Genomic DNA, 24089 nt, shown 5'->3' on the forward strand with positions numbered 1-24089 from the left:
AGAGTTACTCACACACAGTCACTCATGCTAATAAAGAATCAAACATCCATTTACTTGCATATACAGTTATACACACACCACCACACTTACTTCTACAGAAACTTACACATACTTAGTCTTTTAAACAATCACTTATAGAAACACATACTTATTCATACAGGAACGCTTTTAATCTCTCACTCTCACATATACTCACTTATATACACCAATAGTCACATATACTAGTTTAAAACATATGTAGTTACTCATAAAGACACTATTGAGACAGTCATTCACTCACTAACACACTCATCCACCCATACAGTCCTGCACACATGCTGTCTTCAACACATACAAACAATGAGTCACTCATTCATGCACCTATGCACTACGTAATACCCCCCACCGAACCATACAGACACAGACACTCATACTGATACTCAAAAAACCAACTAATAACCTATATAGACACTCATGTAGCTACTCACCAACCCATGCAGCCACTTATACACAAAGTGAGAGACTGATACAGATATTTACACATTTAAACATTACTCACTAAGCCATGTATTCACTAAGATACACTTAATCAGTCAGTTATACAATCAATTTTTCAAAAACAAATCATCCATTTAGACACTTATATACCCATTTATTCTTGCATCGACCTTGAGATATACATATATAAAACATATGTAATTTTCAAAAAAACACACATTCACTGGATGATGTCATCAGTGATGTCATTTGAGATGTCATCAGTGATGTCATGAGTGGTGACACTGACCATGTCATGAGTGATGTAATATGTGACGTCATCAGCAGTGCATTGCGGGCGCGCGAGTTATAGTTAGCTGAACTAACTATAACGGGGGAATTTCAATGGTTTTGTACGAGTGAAAAGTCCAGCTAACTATAACGCCCCTGAAACCTATGGTTTTTTCAGTGAATATATATATATATATATATATATATATTTTTTTTTAAACGAGCCACGACCATGCAACATGGGTGGTATAGGAGCATTAATGGCAGGCGGTATCTGCATTTTAAATGTGAAAAACACCATGAAAATATTCCAAGGAGGAGAATGACGCATAAAAGCAAGACGACTCATGACGTATAGAAGATTGCGCCAAGTCACAACATTGAACACCGTACAACAGCAAGATAAGAGCACCAGGGGATGAACAGAGCTCAAAGGATCTCTAGGCCCACATAACATAAAGCAGAGCTATACAATAGCATACAAGTATCCCACTTGGAGTATGGACACCCCAAACAACGGGGAACACCTCTTAGGGCAAACCACAGAGGCCAGACACAACAAACTGTGGATGCTAAATGAAAGGGTACCCACCCCAGAACATGCAAAAAGAAGACCTGGGAAATATAGGCTTAAGGCGGAGGGCGGAAGCCCGCAAGGAGGCGCTGAACAGCCGATTCGGCGTTGGCATCAAACAATAAAACCCCATCAAAGGGTAGATCAACAAGTCGCTCCCGGATATTCTCTGGGAAGACGCTATCCCGTAACCAAGCATGGCGCCTCAAGGTAAGCGAACCAGCCATAGCTCGGCCTAAGGAATCAGCAGTATCCAAGACCGAGCAGATCGTGAATTCAGCAAGGTCATGGCATCCCGGATAAGATGAAGGAGGTCAACACGAGCGCCTTTAGAGGTGGCCAAAAAGAGAGACTCTGCAGAGTCCCACAATATAGAGGTAGCCCAAGCCAATACACACACTGTATTTAGTGAACGAAGGGCAGCACTAGTGGAGGTGAACATGTTACGACCCCCACGACTCAAGCCATCTGGACTCCCTGGAGGTAGGAAGCATTAACTGTGGCAAGGAAGGGAAGGCGGTTTGCAAAACAAGCCCCTGCACATCTGGGTGAACAAATAAGCAAACTGGGTCATGTGGAGGAGGCCGCTGGCTATGCAAGACAGAACGAGCCACCGGTTCACCGGAAGCTGGCTGAGCCCAGGTGCCCAAAAGTGCGTCATAAAGAGAAGCTTCAAAGGGCAGAAGCGGCTCCACATTACCCGACCCATGGTGAAGGACATTAAGCAGAGAGTCCAAAGGCAAGGGGACCGAAGTGGGCTGCATGTTTAAAACACGAGTGGCTAAGGAGACAACTCTAAGAAACGCCGCACCGGCCTCGGTAGCCCTCAGAGGAGGGGACAGCAACTCATCTGTAGGTGAGAGCTGTAAACTAAGTCTTCCAATACACTGAGGGTGCGACTAATGCCTAAGGTAGGGAGACCCATTGACGAATGGGGGTCCTGATGGGGCTCCTGAGGAGGCGGGGATCCTGCCGGGTCCACAAATTCTAAGGGGGGCACAGGCAAGGATAGATCCGGGGTAGCCGGATGTGAAGGCGACGCCAAACTCTCCCCAGAAGCTTCCGGAGAACACTCAACAACCCGGCGCCCACGAGGTGCCAAAATGTCTGCGGTCGGCGCCGACCCAGCTTCGTCCGGCGCCGACTCGTCTCCATCCGGCGCCGATTCCACGTCCACCATGACAAGCTCCGCTTCCGAATAAGGGGATGGTGCCGGCGCTGGGGAGGCAAGCCTCTGGCGCCGCAGCGGCGCCGACTCAGCCTCAACCACAACAGGCTCCGACTCCGAAGTATTAAGCGGAGTTGTAGTCGAGGAGGCGAGTTGTCGCGCCAGAACGGTGCCGACCTCAGCTCCGGGCAGGCGGCTGCCCGTCCGGAAGGCCGAGGTGTGCTCGAAGCAAGGCTTTGGGCACCAGCAACCACCTGTGACGCCAAAGGGAGCCCCACGGGTCTATGCAGCGCGGCAGGGGTGCTACGGGTCGTAGAGGGAGACCCAGCCGGGCCGCACCCTGACACGAGTTTTCGGCGCCGGAACGGCACCCACCTCGGCTCCGGCCAGGCGGCTGCCTATCCGGAAGGCCAAGGTGTGCTCGAAGCAAGGCTTTGAGCACCAGCAAGCACCTGCGACGCCACAGGGAGCCCCACTGGACTATGCGGCGCAGCATGGGTGCTATGGGTCGTAGAGGGGGACCCAGCCGGGCCGCACCCTGACGACACCACATCTCCTTCGTCCCTGGGGGGCAAGGGCTTAGTTGGCGCCCGGGGCGAAGCCACCGGCGAGTCTGTCGGGCATCCCGCAAGTAACGGGGACCCCGAGGACGCCCCAGGGACAGGAGCGGACACAAGGGAGACCTGCAGAGCCACGACATGGGCCTCCATTTGGGTCCGAGTCGCCCCTGCACCAGGACAGGGCGAATAGGGGGTGGGCGACTCCTGGGGGCGCATGTCCGGAGGGCTCCAGGAACTAGTGCCCCCGACAACAGACGGAAGTGAGGTCGAGGATCTCGGCGACATGCGCCGCGATTTACCCATAAGGGGTGAGTGACGTCTCCGGGCCCCAGAGGGCGATCGACGCCGCAACTGGAAACCAGAGGGGCCTGCCGGCGATGAGGAGACCGGAGGACGAGACGACTCCGACCGGGACAGGCGAGCCGAAAGGAGCTTCATCCGGCGCTCCTGCCGGGACTTCAACTTGAGGTGTTGGCAGGCGTCACAATCCGTCGAGTCGTGGTGTTCCCCCAAACATCACATACAGATAAGATGTGGGTCCGTCACGGACATTTGCCGAGAACAGGAGGTACACATTTTAAAGCCCGAAGGCATTGCACACTGTTCCAGAGGTGAAGCGTCAAAATGGGCCTGAAAACAGGCCAGAGGAACTGCTTACTCCGGATCCGCATTGCACGCAGAAAAGAAGGAAACTGACGTCAGCGCGCCAGGAGGGACTTATATGACCTCGCTGATGTCACGTACATGGACGACGTCAGGGCGGGGTCGTGTGGCGCCATCCCCCAGCGCGCAGAGGTGCTGCTGCAAAGAAAGTTAAGCAATCTGCGGCTAGATGTCTCTATCAGATGATAACAAAAACAGGCCAGAGGTATCACTTTCCTGGATCTGCGTTAGGACTCGGAAAAGAAGAAAACTCACATCAGGACGGATGTCACTTGCGTGGACGACGTCAGGACGGAGCCTGGCGACGTCACCTCCCGGCGTGCAGAGGTATTGCTGGGGGGAAAAAGGATTTTCCGGATCCAGTCTGATGCCTGGGGAGATATTCTAAGTTAAGGAATCTGCGTCTAGATGTCTCTATCAGATAAGCCCTTTTGTACCCACGGGAGAGGGTTGGACAGGTTTAGGGGACCCTCAGGACAGTGGGAAGGTTACTCCCATGTCCTTTATCCAGTTTCGCGCCAGAGCAAGAGCCAATGGCTCCCAGGACTGGTTTGAACAGGACTATGCACAGGGACACCAAATGTGCCCCTCATGCAGACTTTCGGTCGCTGGCAAGCGCACCCACCCAAGCCTAGTTCACTAAATCCTGTCTGAGAGGTGGTCACACCTCCCTGTGACAGGACGTCAGGAGGGCAGAAATGTGTCTCTGGTCAGCAGCAACACTTTTGGACTGCCTGGGACTAGAAGGCTGGTAACGGGAACACCAGGGACCTCACAAAGCTCGTTTTTGAGGGGTGGAATCATACCTCCCACACTTACTAGTGTGGGGGTATGATTCCACAATGTTTTTTTTTTGTTTTTTTTAGATGGTATATATATATTTTTTTTTAAAACACTTTTTATTGCTATTTCAAGAGCATATATAACCGTCTTCGGCATTGCTTATGAGGATCATTCCAGAAATACATGTATATTCATTTAATATCTGACATAATAATGCATTGATATGATCTTATCTTAGACCATTCCTCCGTGTCAGGGCCTCGTCAAGGACATCAATATTGACCACCCCTCCCTCAGCGATTCCACAATGTTTGATACCAAACACAATCGGGTTACTTTCAGCCGTTTTAAAGTTGGTCGTCACGTGGTCGCTTAATGTCACTCTATATGTTCTAAATGGCTCATACACTGGTAACCCATGAGAATGGACTCCGTAGGCTGCAGGGGTGTCCAGCTCATGCAGTGGCACCCTCTCCCTTAGAACCAAGCACCCTGTCTGCAGGATAGTTAAGGCCTGCTATAGGGTTGACTAATAGGTTTTAAGTGCAGTGATCCTTATGTATAGTAAACCCTGCAATGGCAGGCCTGTAGTTCCATTTTGCATGACTTCTCATGGGGGGCATAATACATGCTTCAGCCCATGGGAGGTCTCTGGGACTTATGCCCTGGGTCAATGGGTACCATATACTAGGGACTGACAAGGGTACCCCAGTATCCAATCTGGTGTGTACCTAAGAACAAAACATAACTGTTTAGGGAGAAAGCATTATCACATGAAGCAAAAAGTGGGGGTAACCATAAGAAGCAGATACTACTTTCATACAAGCACCAAAAAACTGCCCCAATCTTGAACCAATTTCAGGTATTTGTTCCTTCTTTGGATTGTATTCATTAAATAATAATACTACTACAATATCAAATGAAAAGTTATATTTTCAGATATTTAAACTTGAAAGAGAATTGTAACTGAAATGTAAGATAATGGGCGCTGTTTCCGAACATCAGATATGGCATGGCATTATGTATTATGCAAAGTCACACCCCTTGCACTTGATGTTGGTTTATATAAAAAGTCCTTTCTTAGCTACATATCTTGAACCACTAGCAATCAAGACTCCTGGAACATGAGGCTTTAAAAAAAGAGATTCCTAGAGTGCTGCATCTAATAATGTGAACTTAAATCTCAATGAACAGGATAGAAAATCATATTACCGTGCATTTCTGGAGGTGCAGGAACACCATTTAAATAATGGAAAAACAAAGCACAACACCTCAGAAAAGGCATGATGCCAACTTTTATAGTCCTGCACAGATGCCAGCCAGATGACAACTCTTTCAAGGCACTGAAAGGAAAAAAGGAGACAAGGTTAAACACCTTCAGTAACGTTTGATCTAAAGGACAGAGTATTCTCTCTCAATTTTCTATTTTGAATAAATGCAGGCTCAGACATGCAAACACTTTTCACACTTTTGACTATGTCATGATGCTTGATGGCAACACTTATGAACCAGTGTAACTGGTACTGACTGGACATAAGGCAAATGTGCATTAATGGGGCAGAAGCACCCGGCCAGTTATGTATTTTGGTGTTTCTGGCTACAGAGGCACTCAAAGTCTTAGAGGATTGCTGGAGGAATGTGGGTGAGTGATAAATTATCTGCGAGCGGAATACTATAAAAAACTGTAGGAGCATGGGAACAGTGTGCGAAAAGCCGAAAAGTTGGAAAGAAGCGGTGACTAACAACACCGCCAGGGTAGTGCCAACACCGCAGACCCCAAAGGCAGGGATAGAAGAAAGAAGAACAAGCAGAAACCTGCGCAGCCACCCTGCCCGCACATAGACAACCTCCTAATCCCTGTGCCCCGAAGGGAAGAACAGGCATAAGTCATGGCCCACGGAGGAAGCCCACCCCCTCATCCTGAGCAAGGAAAGGGACCAGTCCCAAGACGGACAGGGACAACAAACCACCAAGTCACCCAAACCTAGAGGAAAACCACCCACAAGGACAAGGGCAAGACACGGCCAGAGGACCCTCAAACCAGAGGACAGCCATGGAAGGGAGGGAGGGGAGGGAGGACAAGGATAGAAGCAAACTCCCCCCCCCCCCCCAACCGGGAGTAGCCAGAGCAGCAGGGCACCAGTGCACTGAAACCCTAGCCTCAAGGAATCAAGGGAGGAAGGAACCGCCCCCAGACGGAGCCACCCGTCAAGAACAAGGAAGGCACTCACAGGAGACACAGCCCCCACCGGGAGGCGAGTACCAAAGACCAACCAAAGGGTCCTCGCAGAATAGGGGAGGAAGGGCCGGCCGTGAAGGAATCTGCGGCTAGAATCGTCTCTACCAGATACATCGTTATCGAAGGTAAGTAACTCGTACATCTGATAGAGACTACTAGCCGCAGATTCCTTCACGTAGAATAGATACCCTAGCAATACCCCCGGGGGAAGGAGGGCCTGCGAAAGGACCCCACCAGCCAATGCAGAGCAGAGGGCCCCACAGGGGACCAGATCTGTGGACTAGGTAGAACCTCGCCCCTGCCAGGCCAAGGGAACCCCCACAAGCAGAACCCCACTGACCCCAAGGGGACGCAGGAGGAAACGAAGGCTGAAGAGGCTTGCACATCCACAGCAGAGGAACCAAGGGCAAGGGCTGAGAGGCCAAAGCACCGCACCCCCCCACAAGGCAGCACATCTTCCGTCGAATGCCAAGACAGGAAGAAGAGCCTAGAGAGCCCAAGGAAACTAGGGAGAATAAGGCGAGCCCACTCCAGATGGAGAGCAGCCTGACAGTCAAAACAATGCTGGCAGTCAAGGCCAGAAGCAAGAAGAACAGCTCGAGGCCCCAGGAAGACCAAGCAGGCAACGCCTAGTAAGGAACAACCTAGACTGCAGAACGGAAACAGGGAGAGAAGAAGAGGCCTGGACCACCACCACGAGTGGCCGCGCACACGACCTCAGGGAGCAAAGCAACCTGCGGAAACACCAAGGAGAACAGGTACCCGAAGGCGACAAGAACCCTCCAGCAGAGCATAAGCCATATGACAGTTACCATAGCCCCACATAGGGCACGTGAAGGCCCAATATAGGGAAACCCTCTTTGGAAGAACTTCCGCAGCAGAGGAAGAAACAAAAGAACCAGGGGGGAAAAAACCATCCCCGCAACAGGCTTGACAGCAGCCCAAGCAAAGCAGAAGGCCCAGTCTCAGGGTCAAGTCTGCGCAACAACTCCTGCAGAACTCACACACAACAACAGCAAAAAGAAGCCATCCAGCAGCCAACAATGCCAAAGTCCCAAGAAAGGACGTAATCGGCCAGAAAAACATACTCCACAACCATAACCGCCAGCCTAAGAAGACCTAAAGGCAACCCTAACTCAGAAGTCACTGAGGAGGGGACGGAGGAGGAGGAGGAGGAGGAGGACGGAGCCCTGCCAAGAGCCTCTGGATGGCCGGGGCATGAAACAACAGACTGCCATCAAATGGGAGATCAATGAGTCTCTACCAAATATTTTCAGGGAAGACGCCGTCCCGAAGCCAAGTATGGCGACGGAGAGCGACTGAGGAAGCCATGACCCGGCCCAGCGCCTCAGAGACGTCTAGAGCGGAGCGGAGAATAATCGCCGCAAGCTCCCGGCCATCCAACGCATGGTGCCGCAAATTCACCTGAGCAGACACCTGGGACGCTGCAGACCCCAGAGACTCAGCCGAGTCCCACAAACAGGAGGAGGCCATAGCCAGCACACACAAGGTGTTAAGGGCCTGCAGGGCCGCGCTGGTCGAGGCGAAAATGTTGCGTCCCCAAGTGTCCAGCCAGCGGGTCTCCCTGGACGGCGGAGCCAACAGGGGCGGTAGGGAGGGAAAAGCAGTCCGCAGAAGGGGACTGGCGGCAGAGTGGTGAACTGACAGGCACGCCGGGTCACGCGGCGTCGGAAGGTGCCGATGCAGAAGATGCAGAGGCAGGACACCTCCAAGCCCCTGTCAAGGCAGAAAGGAGCGAACCTTCAAAGGGAAGCAAGATTTCCCTCCCACCAGAGCCCTGGTGGAGGACCTCCAACAGATGGTCCGCCGGAAAGTGAGCCACCGGTAGGCCCACGCGTAGGATGCCCACAGCCGTGGACACCGCGTGAGTGAAGGCCGCACCCGCATCCATAGGGCCCCGTGGTGGAGAAAGCAACTTCTCTGTGGGCGACGGCTGCAAACTAAGGCGGCCGTCCCCGAGGCCAAGTGGGGCGGGCAAGGGCCAGACCTGGAAGTCAGGAGGTGCCGAAGAATGAGGGACCTGCCGCTCCTCCGACAGTCACCCCTGCCGCAGAAAGGGCGGGGAGCCACCCTTCGACACCGGTGAAAAAGACACCACACGGTGACCAGTCTCTGGGGAGGACGATACCAAAATTCAGCCTGCCTCCGGAGAAGAAGGAGCGTCCAAAGACGAATATGCCATATGACCCCTCTGAGGCAGGACACCGGCGCCATCTGGTGTCGACGGTCAAGGGACTTCCAAGTCACCCCGGAGACCGGAGTAGAGCTGGAGCCGCACTGACTTTTTAGCGGCAGCCCAACCCCCGCCGAGGCAACCACCTGCGTGGGGGGAACAGGATGGGCCCGGGGAGGGGCCCGAAGCCCTCCGCCGGCCGCGGCCCAGAAGGAGGCGAAGGTCGCCCGGCAACCCCTGTGGCGGCGCCAGGGACGATACAACCTCCGACTCGCCCTCCAATGAGGCAGCCGCATGTGAGGAGGTACGAGAGGGCGAGGTGTCTGCCCTCGACCCGGAGCGGGACGAGGAGGGGCCACTGACCCCTGTGGCTCTGCGCGGTCCAGCTGCTGCCGGCGCCGTAACCTCGGCCTTAGACAGGACCGAGAGGGCTCGGGATGCGTCCGAGCCCCGGCGACCTCCCGCGACACCACAGGGACCCCTGCGGGGGGGTTTGCGGCGAGGCAGAGACGCCGTGGCCTGAAGGAGGTGCCCCAGAGTAGCGGCACCCCAACAGCACCACATCCTCCGAGCCTGGATCCGACCCAGTCGGCACCGGGGCCAGAGCCACCGGCGGCACTGCGGAGGGCCGAAAACCAGCCCCCGGGGACGAACTGCGACACTTACCACTGGGGAGCGACGCTCACGTGACATCGGAGAAAGGTGAGGACGACGACCACGGCCGGACCTGAAGCTGTCCGCCGAAGCAGACCGAGGGGTGGACTTCGACCTGGAGAGACGCGTCGAGAGAAGTTTCATGCGGCGCTCCCGCCGCGACTTCGGCTTCAACTTTTGGCACACCGCACAATTTGAGGTGCCGTGATCCTCCCCTAAACACCACATGCAAATGAGGCGAGGGTCCGTCGCCGACATAAGACGCCCACAAAACGTGCAAGTTTTAAAGCCCGAAGGCATTCGCACACTGCTCCCACCAAAAAAGAATGGAAGAAAGGGGGACCCGAAACAGGCCAGTAGCAAGGAACGGATCCGCGTTGTACGCGGAAAAGGAAAAAACTGATGTAGGCACGCCGGGGCGGGTCTTATGTGACCTCGCCGACGTCACATGCACGAACGAGTCGCGTGATGTCGCCCCGCCCCTGGCGCACAGGGATGCTGTGGCAAAAGTTTCCGTATCCAGTCTCAAGCCTGGGGATAATTGTACGTGAAGGAATCTGCGGCTAGTAGTCTCCATCAGATTTGTTATTTAGATAGATACTTCAAACTGCAGATTCATTACCTTTTGATTTCATACCAAAGGTGTACCCCATCAAAGGTGTTGTGTTTGAGGCCTGAACTTTGCACCATAAGCATTGCAGAACTGGCAGGCCTGACGAGAGTCGATACAGTAGTGCCTTTCAAAGATGTGGACGGACATGCATAAAACAGCCAGCAGATGTCCAGCACCGGAACACCCCTAGCCGTAATTGAAGCTTTAACTGTGGTGGAATGAGCCTGAAAGCCCTAAGGAGCCTCCCGAATGGTCAAGACATAGCACATTCTAGAACAGAGGATGATCCATTTTTAAAAGGTCCATTTTGAACTGCTCTTACAATATTTGTGCAGGTGAAATCAATGCTAGGTTATTGGTGCTCCCAGTACACCTTAATCTGACTGCTATAAAAGCTAAGGGCTCTCTTTGGGTCTAGTCATTAAAGCCTCTAATCCTTAGAGGGTTGTGGTAAAGGGAAAAAAGCCTTGAGCAAGATAGACAGCCCCACATGGAAATGTGACATTACATTGGGTGGAAAGGATGACCAGGCCTGAAGCATCTGTTTATCTGCAAAAGAGAAGATATGGTGTCATTGAACAGACAGTGCCATTAGTTTGCTGATATAGCACAAAAGCAATCGTAAAGAGACGGTCTTTTGGGTCTGCAACCTCAAAGACAGCTGTATATAGACTCATAACATAAGATAAGGTGTGCACATCAAGAACACATGCACCAAATGAGGGTTCCACTGCGGCATAAAAAAGTGTGGAAGGAAACACATATGTTAGTCCTTCTAGAAAACGTTGTGCACAGGTGACAAATAGGGAGTGCTGATCAGGCAAATTCAAAAAAGGCTAAAAATTCAGACAAATGACTTAACAATGCCCACTTGCTGAGAAACAACAGAACACACAGTCATATGTCAGAAAGCTTTGTCTGTAGAGGACCAATCACAAGGTTTTCACTCTAGGCCATACATTTTGCCCAGCGTCCAAGACAGATTAACTTTGTGGTGAGACGATGACCAGCCAAAGGGGCATCCACTGCCTGTTCCGGCATGTCAAATCCACTTAGCTGGTTGTGCTCAATCTAAACGTATGGAGGTGTAGGTTGGGGAGTTTCAGATGAAGCACCCTGTCTTCTTAATGGAAAAGTAAGTCCCTCCAAAGAGGAAGGCAGCAAAGAGGTCAGATACACAGACTCAGCAGCTCCGAGTACCAGAGCCTCCAATGCCAGACTGGGGCTATCGACATGACCTGGGCCCAGTCCTTCCTGACCTCCTTCACAACTTGGTAAGCAGTGGTACAGGCAGCAATGCATAAAGGTGACCACAGTCCCACTGAAGGTTCTCGGCTGTAGAAAAAAGAAAAAGGATCTACTCAATGAATGCTTGACTGGACAAAGGTGCCTTGAACTACCGCCAGGTGCAAATGCCCCTTGTCGTTCTCTAGATTACGCCTGCTGAGCTTGTCTGCCTAGGCATTCAATGAGTAACCAGGTGGTTGACTATCAGGGAAATCCCTTAAACGTGCCACCGCCTCCACATTCACAGTGCTTCATGATACATAACAGAAGAGTCCACCCATCTAACTTGCTGGTACCACCACAGGACGGTAGTATTATCTGTCAGGACCTGAGCACACATGCCTTTGATGGACTCCAGGAAGGCCGTCAGGGCAAGCCAAATGGCACGTATCGCCAGCATATTGATATGATGTCTTTGATCCACTGGATACTAGTGGTCCTTAATCCCTGACTCGCCTACGCGACCTCCTCCAAAGACAATGCATCCGAAAGCACGATGCCAGGAGACCAACATGCTTCAGAACCATCTGGGTAAAAACAAAGTAACAAGCTCAAAACATTGGGATCACATCCTTAACCTTCTGATCTTGCTGTCGGGCAGAAAGGTTTTGAACTCCACTGTATCCAGGACCGGGAATCTTTGCCCAGGCAGACAACAGGACTTTGGCTCGTTGACAGAGAATGCCAGGCAAGACAGCAGGGAAACAGAGGTCTGCAGGTGATCTACAACTGACTATGATATGCTCATCTACCGCTGCCGGTCATCAAGTTACATGAATGCATATATCCACAACTACTATCATCACCTTTAAAAATACCCGAGATTGGCAGAGTTCAGGCCAAAAGGCAGGGCAGTGTACTGGAAGTATTACAACCCCACAACAAAGTATATGAAATACCTGTGGGACTGCAGGACAGGCACAAGAAAGTATGCATCTAGGACCTACAGCAAATAGAACCTGCAGCATCTTGAATTTGACATTCTGAAGAAAGACATTAAGGAAAGAAAGACCAGAAATTCGGTCTGAGCATGTCGCTTTTCTTGGGAACAAAAAGTACCTGGAGAATCTCCATTTTACTTATTCATAGGAGGTAGGGTACCTTTGAACTGCCTTTGTGACAATCTGGAAAAAGTGACTTTTTCAGTTTAGGTACAACGTGAAACTGCTCCATTCCTTCATGAGAAATGCTATCTGTAAATGAATAAGCAGGAAACAATGGCGCACAGGACTGTCACATCAGGTAGTTTGCAGCCAGGGCCATGCTCGCACAAAGCAAGGAAAACTTCCCATTTAGGATCCTCCCGAATATCTAACTTCTTAGATAATTACAGGGAAAAAAAAAGGGATTATACGCATTTGAGCCAAAGGAATCTATATTCAAGCAGGTACTTTGCTAGCTAAAATAGAACTGTGCAATATTACACAGTTGAGCATAGTTTCACAATGTTTTTGAATTTCAACACCGGTGGGGCAGGAATGAAAACAGAATGGGTTGGATTTGCCTCCCCATTTAAACACTAAGAGTCCAACACATCGAATCGGAGTTCTGCAATGCCAAATCCACTGTAGCACCAAGGGGTATAAACAACGACCCATGGTGCTGTAACACTGTGAACAACATTAAAGGAGTCCTAGAGAGTGGCTGGGCTAGTACAGAAATAAAGATACAGTACACCAAGCAAGCCGACACTGTAGATTAATTGAAAACTATAGAGATCTTTGATATTAGGATAATCACTTGCATGTAAAATAGAAGGAATATGCTACTTACCAGTATGCATCTGTTCTTGGCATGTAGAGCTGCAGATCTACACACTTGTGCATAAATCGCCATCTGGTGTTGGGCCCGGATGTTTGCAGTTGTTTTTCCTCTTGGAAAGTCTTTGGAAGTCCCGAGGTCGGTGACTCCTCCTTTGGATCGTATAGCGCATGGGCTTCGGCTCCATCCTCAGATTGTTTTTCGCCAGCAGGGAAAGATGGAGCGTAGTAATAACAGGAAAGATGCCCATGTGTGTTGTATCTAAATAAGATAAACTGGAACAGATAAAGGTAGCCGGGGAGGCGGGTGGGCGTGTGTAGATCTGCAGCTCTACATGCCAAGAACAGATGCATACTGGTAAGTAGCATATTCCGTTCGAGGCATATGAGCTGCAGATTACACACTTGTGCATAGATTATATAGCAGTACCCATCCTTAGCAAAGACCACCCGTATCTGTTGCAGTGGTTTGAAATAATGTTTTGAGTACAGCCTGGCCCACACTAGCCTATTGCTTAGTTTGCCCATCTACACAATAGGGTTTAGTGAAAGTGTGCGGTGTTGATGTAGCTGCTCTGCAGATATCATCTAATGGGATGTTCCCTAAAAATGCCATTGAAGCCCCTATTTTACGTGTAGAGTGGGCTTTACGGGGAACGGATAGCATTCGTTTTGCTTTGTGGTAGCAAATCTGAATGCATTTGACAATCCACCTAGCTATTCCCGACTTCGAGATGGGGTTGCCCTTGTGTGGTGGAGAGAAAGAGACAAACAGTTGTTTGGTCTTACGGAAAGGTTGTGTTCTCTCTATGTAGTAGAGTAAGGCTCTTTTGACATCTAGTGTGTGAAGAGCTCTCTCTGCAACGGTCTGTGGTTGCGAGAAGAATACTGGTAGTTCTACCGCTTGGTTTAGGTGAAAGGGAGAAATGACTTTAGGGAGGAATTTTGGGTTGGTACGAAAAACAACATTGTTATGGTGCATTTGGAGAAAAGGTTCTTGAATGGTAAGTGCTTGTATCTCACTGACCGTTTCTGAGGGAAGTGATGGCTACAAGAAAAGCGGTTTTCAATGTTACGAATTGAAGTTCACATTTGTGCAGAGGTTCGAAGGGAGGCCCCATTAGTCTGGTGAGAACGATATTTAGGTTCCACACAGGTGAGGGTGGCAGTCTGGGGGGAATTATTCTTTTAAGGCCTTCCATGAAGGCTTTAATGGCAGGTACTCTAAAGAGTGATAGATGTTGCCTGTTTTGTAGATAAGCTGCTATGGCTGCGAGGTGCAGTCTAATAGACCTATAGGCTAGATTGCATCTTTGTAGGTGTAGTAAATAGCCTATGATGTGTTGAATGGACACATCTAGGGGATTGATGGTATTGTTGTGACAATAGACAACAAAATGTTTCCACTTGGCGGCGTAGCACGCTCTAGTGGTGGGTCGCCTAGCTTCTTTGATGACGTTCATACAGTCAGGGGGTAGATTTAGGTAACCGAATTCTAGGATTTCAGGAGCCAGATCGCTAGGTTGAGCGGAGCTTGGTCCGGGAGCCTGATCTCTCCATGGTTCTGGGTTAAGAGGTGTGGAGAGAGGTGTAACTTTTGGTGCGGTACTACAGAGAGTTCCAGCAGTGTGGTGTACCACGGTTGCCTGGCCCAAGTTGGAGCTACTAGAATTAGTATGAGGGAGTGTTGTTGTAGTTTGCGCACCACTAAAGCAATGAGTGGGAGAGGCGGAAATGCATACGCAAATCTGTCTGACCAGTTCATCCATATCGCATTGCCTTTGGACAATGGGTGTAGATATCTGGCTGCGAAGTTTGGGCATTTGGCGTTTTCGTGGGTGGCGAAGAGGTCTATCTGTGGATGCCCCCACATTTGAAAGTACGGGTGAAGTACTTGTGGATGTAGTTCCCACTCGTGGATCTGTTGTGTTTGTCTGCTGAGTAGATCGGCCATAGCGTTTTGGATTCCTGGGACATGTCGGGCCAGGAGAAAGATTTTCTGGGTATGGCCCATCTCCATATGCTCTGTGCTAGCTGAGAGAGCTGTGGAGAGTGCGTGCCGCCTTGTTTTCGTATTTAGTACATGGCTGTCATGTTGTCTGTGCGGACTAGGACTGCCTTGCCTGAAATCTGTGTTTGAAAGGATTTTAGGGCTAAAAATATGGCTAATAACTCCAGATGGTTGATGTGGAGTAACTTTTGTTGAGGTGTCCATCTGCCCTGCATGGTGTGAAGTAATAGGTGAGCTCCCCAGCCGGAGAGCGATGCGTCCGTTGTCAGTACTATTTGAGGAACCGGGTCCAGGAACGGTCGACCTTTGGAAAGGTTTGTGGTGGTCCACCACTGCAGAGAGCGATGGGTACGACCGTCTACCAACACCAGATCTGTTAATTGACCATGGGCATGGTTCCATTGGCGCGCTAAGCACTCTTGGAGAGGACACATTTGGAGTCTTGCGTGAGGTACTATGAATATGCATGCAAGAGGCCATCATCCCTATTAGTTGCATAAACACCCGAGCTGGAAGAGAGTGTTGTGCCATAAATTTTGTGCGTAGAGCCTGAATGCTTGTAATCCTGGCAGAACTGGGGTAGGCTAGCGCTTTTGAGGTGTCTATGGTGGCACCGAGGTATTGTTTCATGTAGGATGGTTGTAGATGGGACTTTGCGTGGTTTACTGTGAAGCCCAGTTGGTGAAGTAGCTGGATAGTGGCATGCATATGTTGTACACACTGGTTGTATGAACTGGCTTTTATTAGCAGTCGTCTAGGTATGGGAAGACATGGATGTGTTGTCTCCTGAGGTGTGCTGCCACGATGCTAGGCACTTGGTGAATACTCGTGGTGCTGTTGTGACTCCGAATGGGAGTACTTTGAATTGGTAGTGTTGGTTGTCCACTACAAATCTGAGGAACTTCCTGTGAGCGTTGTGCACAGGAATGTGGAAATAAGCGTCTTTTAGGTCTAAAGTGGTCAGGAAGTCGTTTTGGGAGAGCAATGGAAGTACCTGCTGAAGTGTTACCATGTGAAAATGGTCTGAGTGTATGGATGTGTTTAGGGGCCGGAGGTCTAGGATGGGCCGTAGAGTCTCGTCCCTTTTTGGTTTGAGAAAATATAGGGAATAAACCCCCAGATTTTGTTGGTTGGTAGGAACGTGTTCTATCGCCCCTTTGTGTAGGAGGGAGATTACCTCCTGCTTTAGTAATGTTAGATGTTCCTGTGACATTGGGCGTTGTCTGGGTGGAATGTTTGGGGGGGGGGGGTAGATATTAGTTCTAGGCAGTAGCCTGACCGAATTATTTGTGTTACCCATTTGTCTGAGGTGATGATAGCCCAGACATGAAGGAAATTTTGGAGTCTGCCCCCGACCGGAGTGGGATGGTCTGGGGAGAGTGGAGGGAAGTCATTGGGTAGGTGTGGAGGCAGAGCGGGCGGTGTTTGTCTTGCCTCTGCCTTTATTATTGTTGACCCTGTAGCCGCCTCTTTGGTAACCCCTTGTGAAGGTGGATTGGGTAGGGGCTTTATATGAAGTGGAAGCGGTATCAGAGGAGTAGCCTCTGGATGTGCTCCGAAAGGAAGAACGGCGAAAGGAACGCCTGGGAGGGTGTGATTGTAAGGCTCCCATAGATTTTGCCGTGTCCGTGTCTTTTTTTTATCTTTTCTAGGGCCTCATCCACTTTTGGGCCGAACAGATGTTCCTGGTCAAAGGGATGGTTCAGGATGGAAGCTTGTACTTCTGGTTTAAATCCTGAGATCCTTAGCCAGGCATGGCGACGGAGGAGGACGCTAGTATTGATGGCCCTGGAGGCGGTGTCGGCTGCATCTAGGGCACAACGGATGGAGGTATTAGTGATGGTTTTGCCCTCCTGAATTAACTCGTTTGCCCTATTTTTGTATTTGTCAGGGAGGTGTTGCATTATGGCTTCTAGTTCATCATAATGGGCCCTGTAATATCTTGCTAGTAGCGCTCGTGTATTGGCGATACGCCATATGTTGGCAGCTTGTGATGCAGTGCGCTTGCCGGATGCGTCCAAGAGTTTTGACTCTTTGTCAGGTGGTGGTGCTTCGCATGACGCCTGGGAGTTGGCCCTCTTTCGTGCTGTGGACACTACCTGGGAATCTAGTGGTGCTGGCCCTCAGATGTAGGAGGGATCTGTAGGGGCGGCTTTATATTTTTTCTCAATGCGCGGGTTAATGACCCTGGCTCTGAGTGGGTCTTTAAAGACCTCCAGCGCATGTTTTATAACTCCTTTGAGCATGGGCAGTATGGAGGTGGCCCTATGCGTGGTGTCTAAAGTATCGAGGAGGAAATCCTCCTGCACGGGGTCGGTATGGAGATCTACCCCGTGATAGTGTGCAGCACTTTGGAGTAAGTGGTTAAACCCCAATGAGTCTTCTGGTGGGGATGGTCTTGAAGGCTAGAGATCATCTTGTGGGACGTTAGGGATGTCGGGGATGTTATAGTCGTCCCATGGGTCTGGGGAGCCTGTGAGCCTGTGGGAGTGGGATTCCCTGTAGGTAAGTCATGGGGCACGTCCCCTATGTCATCATGTGTGTCATCATAATCATCATCATCCGGAGGGGGTGATGGGGAATGATGAGGAGGGGGTGGAGAAGGAGAAGGTGGAGGGGGGGGGGGGGGGGGGAAGGTGGAGGGGGTGGAAGAGGTGGGGAAGGTATTCTGAAAGGTGAGGTAGCAGAGTCCTTCCTCTTTGGAGGTGGAGCTGGGGCAGGTTTTTCCTGCTGAGCATCAAATGTCCGGTTTTGGGATCCTTGGTCAATGTCTTTTGCAAGGGATCCGGTGTAAAGAGTTCTTCTGAAGGTGGTTTATCCGTCGGCGCCAAAGGCATCGGGGCCGTTGGTTTTCTGGCTTTAGTGTCCTGTTTGGAACTATGCGGCTTGGAAAGGGCTTTTTGTTTGGTCGGTGCCGAGGTGGGTTTCGGCTTCGAGATCTCGGTGCCGGTGGCCTTGTGTGCTTTTGTCGGTTCCGGGGATGGTGTCGGTACCGAGGAGCTGGAACTGGGTTTCGGCACCGAGTGTTTGGGTATGGGCCTCGGTGCCGAAGAGGAGGCCATTTTCTTTTTCGGTGTCGGTGCGGAGGAGTGTTTGTCGGCACCGACGGTGGGCTGGCTGGAGGCCGAGCCGCCGGAAGGCTTAATCGGCTTCTTTAGCGGTCCCGAAGGTGCGGTGTGGGAAGCAGTGTCTTTGGTCTTACCTAGGCCCGGAGGCGATGGCGTGACCGAAGCCTTTTTTCGGTGCCAGCGAGGGTGTGCGGGGGGGGGGGGCAAATTGGTACTCACGACCCTCTGTGCCAGAGTGATGTCCTCCACATCTGAATCGTCGGCTTCGGAGGCGCTGACGAGGCCCAAGTCGGTGTGGTGTTCTTCTGGAGCATCGACGCCCTCTCCGAAGAGGTCATCTGGAATCGCCGTCGACGCGTGTGCCATGGTTCTTCTTGCCCTTCGGTCTCGAATAGTTTTCTTGGACCGGAAGGACTTGCACGCCGGACAGTCTTGAGGCTCGTGTTCAGGGGAGAGGCAGAGATTACATACTTCGTGGACATCGGTGTGGGGGAATTTGGACCCACATCGAGGGCACTTCTTGAAGGGAGTCCTTTCCATTAGCCAGGACCGGAGCTTGGGTAGGCCCGAAGGCCGGTGTCGACGACTGGAATCGAAGGTCTTGATCGATGAGAGCCGCGCCGAGTGTGGAGATCGCGATCGAAACAATACCGCAAATTGGAGTGAGGAGTGCGCGGCGATTGAACTGGAAACCTGTTCGGAACCGGAGCCCGAAGATCACATCCGAGCCCGATGGCGGAAAAAAACAATCTGAGGATGGAGCCGAAGCCCATGCGCAATACGATCCAAAGAAGGAGTCACCGACCTCGTGACTTCCAAAGACTTTCCAAGAGGAAAAACAACTGCAAACATCCGGGCCCAACACCAGATGGCGATCTATGCACAAGTGTGTAATCTGCAGCTCATATGCCTCGAATACATGTTTTACAATCATGGAAACGTTGTTGCCTTACCTTCCGGTACACTGACATAGTGTCTTGTATAAGGAAAGAACTGCCAACTCTTCTTCTTCATTAGAGTTTTCCTGATCCATCCCATTCTCTTCTGAAAACGAACAGAAAATATTGTCATGTGGACTTCTCAGAAGCTATGCGAAGTTACTAGCAATTTCAATATTATTTTCTTGTTCCCACAGTTTATAATCTATGTGGTACTATCATCTTGAGAGATATATACTCTGCTCAATTTGCTAAAGCTCTTCTATGGACCAGTGCAGCACCATATCACCCAGAAAGCATTTCTTTTTTGAACTCTGATTTCTTTAAAATGTTTCTTCTTTCCTTAGTAATAGTCAGACCAGTGCAACACACGTTGCCTGCCGGACAAAGGGACTCCTAAGTTTATGGTGACACTTTTCCCAGCCCTGTGGAGCATGGATCCCGGCAGAAATGAACACGAAATCAAATTCTGAACCAACAGTAAACAAACTGCAACAAGTTTGCGGATCAAAGGTGAACCATTTACTTACCCTTGATAATGCCTTATCTGCTACAGACTATCTAGCCGCAGATTCCTTACCTTAGAATTATTCAGAGTCGTCAGACTGGACCTGGAAATTCTTGAGCAGTACTCATGAGTTCCGGTATATGGGGTCGTTCGGCTCCGCGTCTGCCACGCTGAAAGCCAGCCCATTACGTTTCTTTTTGTGATCTTTCCACGCCAGAAGCGCGGAGTCAAGAAGAATGCAGACGAACTGGTGTGCAGCACTACGCCCCTCATAAGGGTGGCCCTATATAGAAATCCGTTTGCACAGTGGGGAGGGTCAGTAGGGAATCTGCAGCAAGATAGAGGCTCTACTAGATGAGAAATTACTGAATGTAAGTAACTTGTTCATCTGATTGAGAATTCTAGGCGCAGATTCCTTACCTTAGAAAAGATACACAAGAAATACCTCCCCCGAGTTAAGTCTGCAAATGGATTAGACCAAAAAGTCCTGCAGGACAGAAAGGGCAAAGAGCCCATCACGATGGACCTGACCATCAAGGAACTAGTGCTTGGTGAACATGTTTGAAGATGCCCACGTTGCTGCCTGACAGATGTCCATGGAAGGTACTCTGTGAGCTAATGCAATGGTTGCAGCCTTGGCTCTAGTGAACTAAGCATGCAAACACTCAAGGAGTAGCTTTTTGGTTAGTGAGTAGCAGATTTTTACGTCGAGCACTATCCATCGTGAATGATCTGTTTCTGCACAACCTTTCTTTTCTTCGCCCCGACATATCGAACAAAAAGTTTGTCATCCACCCAGAACTCTCTAGAACATTTATCATAGAATGATAATTCTCTTTTTGGGACCATACGGTGGAGTCTCTCCTCTTCTTTAGATAGGGGGGAGGGGGAAGAATGTAAGCAAGGTGATTCTTGGGACTAAATGGAAAGAAGTCACCATCTTCGGGAGGAAAGAAATATGGGTTTTAGGAACTAGTTTGTCTGGGTAGAATGTAATTTAGGGAGGGTGCACAGAGAGTGCTTGCAGTTCCCTGACTGATGTTATGGGCACCAGCAAAGGTGTTTTTCTGGTAAGTAACCGGAGTGGACAGTTATGCAGTGACTTGAAGGGCATGCACATAACATTAAGACCAGACTGAGGTCCCACTGGGGCATAATGAATGGTTTGGAGGAAACAGGTAGTCCATTGAGGAAATGAGTCACAACAGGTGAAGTAAACAAAGAAGGTTGGTCTGGCAATCACAGGAAGGTCGATATGGCCTACAAGTAAACTTTAGCAGTGTCTAGAGCAGAGCCATGCTGGGCCAGAGAAAGAAAAAACAATAAAACTTGGCATAAGGACGCAAAAAGAGGGTCAATGTGCTTGGATGTATATGGTGTTACAAATTTGTCACAGCCGCAGGCGCTAATACCTTCTTGGTGGAGGGATGCCTGGCTGGTAAAATAACGTCACAGGCGAGAGGAAGGTTGTCAACTGCTGACGCTCAATCTCCAAAAAATGAAAGTGGAGGGTGTGCAGGGTCGGTTGCAGGCCTGACCTGCTGCTGCGACAGAAGGTCCTTCCGAAGGGACAGCCTGATCGGAGGACAAATACTCATGCTCAGGAGTTTGGCATACCAAAGACTGTGGGTGGCACCACTCAATCTACAAGCATGCAACCACATCATCAGAGGTTTGAAGTGGAAGTCCCCACATCCCGGCTGCAAAAGGAGTTCCACCCTGTGTGGGAGAGAAAGAGACCGAATCCTCTGTGTCCTGTCTGAGGGGATCATGATCATAATACACAGAGATGGTTTTGTCAGACTGATCGTGAATGAAACTCCTTGTGGTGCATGAGAGAAAAGCCTCATTGACAAGACAGAGAGCATGCAGATGTACTGGGATGTCACTCAGGTAGTTACTCTAGCCCAGTGAGGAGGCATCCGTAGCTATGGCAGTGTACAACTGTGGGGGAGTGAAGGAAAAACTCTCCAACAGGTTGAAGGGGCACATCACCATGGGATATTAGGAATGACAATCATAGATGTGCACCTCAGCCAATAGGCACTCTGATGCTGAAGAATTCGTTTCCTAAAGTACCACTGAAAGGCCCTCAGCCGCTATGCATCACCAACAGCATCAATGAGGCCATCCAATCCAAAAGGTATAGTACTTGCAGACTCTAGATTGAAGTTTGCGCTAGAAACATCAGAATATTATCCAGAATATCAACAATCCTGTCAAGAAGAAGAAAAACCTTCATACAAGTCATGTTTAGCACTGCTTCTATGAAGGGAAATATTTATGTGAGAATAAAATTTCTCATTGGCGTGGATCCTGAAGCCCAAGTTATTCAGGAGGATCGTGGCATGATGGAACTGTTCTGTGACCAGCGCAGGTGACCCACCTTCACCAGCAAGTCAAGTGAGGAAATACATGGTCTCATGATCTTCACAATGAAGCTGCCACCGTTTTCCCAAAGACCTGTGTTGCAGGTATATGAAAGTAGGGTCCTGGAGATGGAAGGACACCTTGCAATCCCCTAACACGGTGGACCAACAGAACCTGGCCCAATGACTGCATTTTGAACCTGTCCTGCCTAATCAACAAATTCAAGAAAAGACGGTCCAGAATGGGTTTCAGAACTCCACCCTTCTTAGGAACCAAGAAGTAAAGTGAAAGCTCTTTCAGGCAAGGTCACCACCTTTATAGTCCCTTTGTTCAACAGGGCAATAAACTCCACCTCCAAGATAAAGACGAAGTCCTAAGGGGAAGATAGGAAAGAAAAGCATATCTTTCTCATGATAAGCTGCATTACCCAGCGATCCAAACAAAAATAATGCTTCCCAAGTGGTATAAAATGTTAGTTTAATGTTGTAAGAAACTGGCTCTAGGGTACATAAGGTACGTAATCGGTCTTTTGAGTTAGGGTTCTGGGGTTAGACTCGGGGGTCTCCCAGGGTAAGTGATGCACTGTTGTTGCACCCCCAGTGGCACTAGGGCGGCCGGGTGCAGTGTGTTGAGGCCCAATATTATCCTATAGAGGATAGGGGGGCCTCCAGTTGGTGGCGGCTAGCAAGCAGGCCACGAGGTTGTGGGAGCAAAGGTCCTAGCGTTAAGCACAGGGCACGTTGGGGACCAAGTTAGCACCAAAGGGGCACCCTCAGCGGTGCTAAGGCAGCCGGGTGCTGTTTTGAGGTCGGGTGCCCTGTTGATTTCAATGGAGATTCTCCGGGACAAAGAAACACTGCAGGCTCAGGGACGTGGATGTTCCAGGAGTGACCACCACTTTGAGGGGTAAGTTGGGATGTAGAGGGATGGTTAGGCACCACTGGGTTGGGCACACAAGGCCGTGGGGCGTCGGGTGCAGGGGTGCCTTTGGATGTTGGATTTTCTTACCCGCTCTGGTTGCGGTAGGGGGGTCCTCTGGATTGAGGCTGGTCAGGGATGCCGGATCTCGGGTCAGTATCGCCGGGGGAACCTCCTCGTGGTGTTTGCTCACTCAAACACGGGCCAGGCTCGGCGGGTGCAGAGTGTGCTGGATTCGCGGTTACTGGCTGGAACCAGAAGCTGCAGTTTAAACACGTCCGGTGTTCTTGGGAGAAACAGCTTGGAGAGTGAAGGCAGGCAGGTCCTCCGGGGTTTTTGAGGTTGCTGGCTGGCAGACACGCCGGGGTTTCGCAGGAGCTGGTTCGAGGGGAGACAGGCCTGTAGGGCTGGGGCCAAGTCAGTGGGCGACGTCCTCTTGTAAGCTCTGCATGGCTTTTCGTCGTCCTTTTCTTGTGGTTGCTGGATCCGAGTAAGGAAGGTTCAGGGTGCCCCTAAATACTAAATTTAGGGGCGTTACAGGTAGGTAAAGGGCAGGGACCAATGGGTCCCTTCCCTGGGGTGGGTACACCCCCTATTCTGCTACTCTCCAGTGGGAGGGGGGCAGGAGCATGTCCCTGGTTTGTTGGGTCCCCCTCTCCTCAAGATGGCGGGGACTCAAGGTTGTGCTTCACCTCACTTCCCCCACCTTGGGGTGGAGATGGCAGAGGTGGGCACACCTCTCTTCCTCACTTGTTTTTCCTGCCGGTTCTCCCGCCCAAAGTGGGGGTAGAACCAGTGGGGACCAGTTGCTGAAAGCAGCAAATGGTCTGGAGAGGCTCACAAAGGTGGCAAGCCTTTGAAGCTTCTCCTTTGTGAACCCTGCCAATCCTGGGGGAGGAGGCTTGGCAGCTCGTCCCAGGATGTGCATTGTTTCAGGCCCCCGTGAGCAGCAGGCTCTCGACACAGGGGTCCAGAAACATGTCTGGTGGTGGCAGCCTGCGCAGCCACTCAGTCAGGTCACTGGTAGTTGGTCG

The 24089-nt window shown here is 50.5% G+C and overlaps 1 protein-coding gene across 3 annotated transcripts in view; it reads right to left on the minus strand.

The window, feature by feature from the left end:
* Positions 1-24089, minus strand: part of UBR2 (ubiquitin protein ligase E3 component n-recognin 2) — a 1393714-nt gene that overhangs the window by 228786 nt on the left and 1140839 nt on the right. For all 3 annotated transcript variants that reach the window (XM_085612829.1, XM_085612828.1, XM_085612830.1), the window contains 2 exons: positions 19275-19365; positions 5708-5838 (listed from right to left, as the gene is read on the minus strand). In XM_085612829.1, the coding sequence (XP_085468955.1) occupies positions 5708-5838; positions 19275-19365 (222 nt within the window). The remainder of the gene's footprint in view (positions 1-5707; positions 5839-19274; positions 19366-24089) is intronic.

The sequence above is a fragment of the Triturus cristatus genome, chromosome 6, assembly GCF_964204655.1.
Source record: "Triturus cristatus chromosome 6, aTriCri1.1, whole genome shotgun sequence".
In the NCBI taxonomy this organism is placed as follows: domain Eukaryota; kingdom Metazoa; phylum Chordata; class Amphibia; order Caudata; family Salamandridae; genus Triturus; species Triturus cristatus.